Source organism: Sinocyclocheilus rhinocerous, unplaced genomic scaffold, assembly GCF_001515625.1.
Source record: "Sinocyclocheilus rhinocerous isolate Xijiao unplaced genomic scaffold, SAMN03320098_v1.1 scaffold2829, whole genome shotgun sequence".
Lineage (NCBI taxonomy): Eukaryota > Metazoa > Chordata > Actinopteri > Cypriniformes > Cyprinidae > Sinocyclocheilus > Sinocyclocheilus rhinocerous.
This window is the reverse complement of record NW_015638929.1, coordinates 218,905-221,462: the sequence shown is the minus strand read 5'-3', so window position 1 is coordinate 221,462 and position 2,558 is coordinate 218,905. Positions and strand designations below refer to the sequence as shown.

General features: G+C 35.5%; 1 protein-coding gene across 1 annotated transcript in view; it reads right to left on the bottom strand.

Moving 5' to 3' along the window:
* Positions 1-1,489: 1,489 nt before the first annotated feature.
* LOC107750041 (phosphatidylinositol 4-kinase type 2-beta-like) overlaps positions 1,490-2,558 on the bottom strand; it is a 20,891-nt gene continuing 19,822 nt past the window's right edge. The window contains exon 10 of the mRNA XM_016565293.1: positions 1,490-2,364. Coding sequence (XP_016420779.1) covers positions 2,191-2,364 — 174 coding nt within the window. The 3' untranslated portion in view covers positions 1,490-2,190. The remainder of the gene's footprint in view (positions 2,365-2,558) is intronic.

Sequence of the window (2,558 nt, the reverse complement as noted above, 5' to 3'; positions counted from 1 at the left end):
GTAATACTCCAGTGAGATTTTTGTATGCACAAGGAGTCTGACAACAACTAGTGCTCCACACAGAGATCTGATCTCACCATATATATATATATATATATATATATATAAGGTTGTAGTGCTTTTCTGGGAACTGAAAATCAAGCCAGAAAAGGAGAGATAAGATACGTGTGAAAGAAAATTTGAGTGGAAGTACGAGAGAAGTGAGAGGGAAAACTCTGGAATGTTCTTCTCTCACTCTCTGAGAATGAGCTGAAGGAGAGTTCCCACAATGATAAATGATAGAGGGAAAACAGGGCAACAAATTTCTCCAGATTGTGTGTATATGCCATTTATGACTACATGACTACAAGAAAACTATGAAAGACAAAATTGGGGAGGGGAAAAAAAAACACACACACACAAACAAACAGAGACACAGTGGCATGGATTTTATGAAATTCATTAAATGGCCCTAATATGACAAAAATCAATACATTATTAAATGTGTAATTTACTCTTGTTGGTACATTTCTCCTATGCTTAATAAAGCAGCAATATCAGCAATTATTTATATATCTACATAATCATTTAGACAATGTATTGATAATACCGTTACAATGTTTTGCATGTACGTTTATTATTATTAATATTTCGTTGTTGTTTTTTTCTTTACAGATTGTCTTTTTTTATGAATGCAGGGACTCATATTTTCAGAGAATCATGAAAAACCTAAAGTAGCTAAATTTGGACAGTTTAACGTGTGTGATTAAATTATAGGTCTACATACGCATAATAAGCCAGCCATACAGATATTTGATTTCCACATCTGAATGTTATTTCCGTGTTTAGAGAACATGGCTAATCAGCAAATTACGTACTTGTTTCTCTCAGTCCAGCGGTAATAGTTGATTAATCAACTTCTCAGGGCTTGTTTTGACATTGGAGATAAACCAGTGGAAAACTTCATCCGTCTCAGGCCGAGGAAGTGCCGCTCGTTTGTGAGGGAATACTGCCACCTATTGGTCAGTCTGAGAACATGCAGCTTCTAAACGCACACACTGTGGAAGCAAACAATCAGCGTAGTTCGCATCAGTTACTTTGTTGTTGTTTTTCTAGCACAAGACTTCTTTACAGTAATATTACTCCGGCTCCAGCATTAAACAATCAGGTACAACCACGTTTAGAAGAAAAACATTGAAAACTTTAGCATATAATAATGACGAACGTGCTCAATGTTATTACTAAAAGTGCCCACAGGGTGGCAACACAATGACAGAACCAAACTGCAAGTACCTCAAAACATTTAGAGCCTCAGATGATCATTCAAAAACACACGTGTTCTGAAGATGTTTTTGCGCTCTCTCAGGTGAAAGGACAAATTAAAATTTTGTAATTTGTTTGTTGTAAAAAACAAAAAATTGATAATATTTTTTTCTGACACTTTTACAATATTAAAAAAAGGAAACATAACTAAACTAATAAAAAAAAACATTAGATCTACTTTTACCAATCCCAAAGCTTTATTTTTATTCACTTAATAATATACAGCTCTACATTAACCGCTCAGCTGAAATACAAAGTCCAAGATGCATACACAGGATTGTGTGAGAAAAAAAAAAAACTTTTGTAATTATGCTTTTATCAAGGGCTACAAAGTACCCAACTTTAACAATGTATATATACTGTTACCAGCATCCTGTGACATAATCAGCAAATACATTCATCATATTAAATACCACGGTCACCAGTATTTCTTGGTGTTGAAATGTCCTAAAGAGAAGTGTAAAATGTAAACTTGCAAATTACATTCAAGCATTTATTTCAAGTTTAAATAGATTTTTTATGCATCCTTCTTAAATTTATAATATCTATAGTTATACTTATAAAATTGGCAGTTGAGAAAGGCTGTCGCCACAAAACTTCAACATTTTCAACGAACGATTCCCTTTTGACATTCCGTCTTGACAGCCATAGTGAGCTGAAGAGGAGAATTCTGGGAAACGTCTCAGGAAAACAAAAGGCCTCGGATCCTCCTCAACAGACCTTCATGCATTCTTCTAAGTCTCTCCCTTTGCTACATTCACCCAGGAAGTCTTTCTCAGAAAGTTCTTCACCCAGGAAGTCTTTTTCAGAAAGTTGTTCATCCAGTGTCTCTGGTATAGGACCCTCGTCCATTTTCACTCCAGTCTTCGTCCTCTCTGTGTGGCCCTTTTACCAGGATGTGAAAAAGGGTCTCTTGCAGTGAAAGGTCTGGGTAAAAGCATTGCCCAGTTGGACCACACGACCCTGGCCTCCCCCGCGGCTCCTCTCCACCACCACACGAGGCATCTGCACTAACTGGATGGGGCTCTTCCCGTCTTTGAAAGCCTGGGTCAGGTTTAAGATCTATTCGATAAGAAAAGACAAGTATGATAATACATACATGATTTTACAGTTTGCTTCAAATACTATATACAGTACTTTTCAAACCTTCGTTTTTAATTACATAAAATTATATTATAATTATATTTGATCATTTTTATTCAGCAAGGATGCATTACTTTATCAAAGTGATAGTAAAAATCTAGTATATATATATA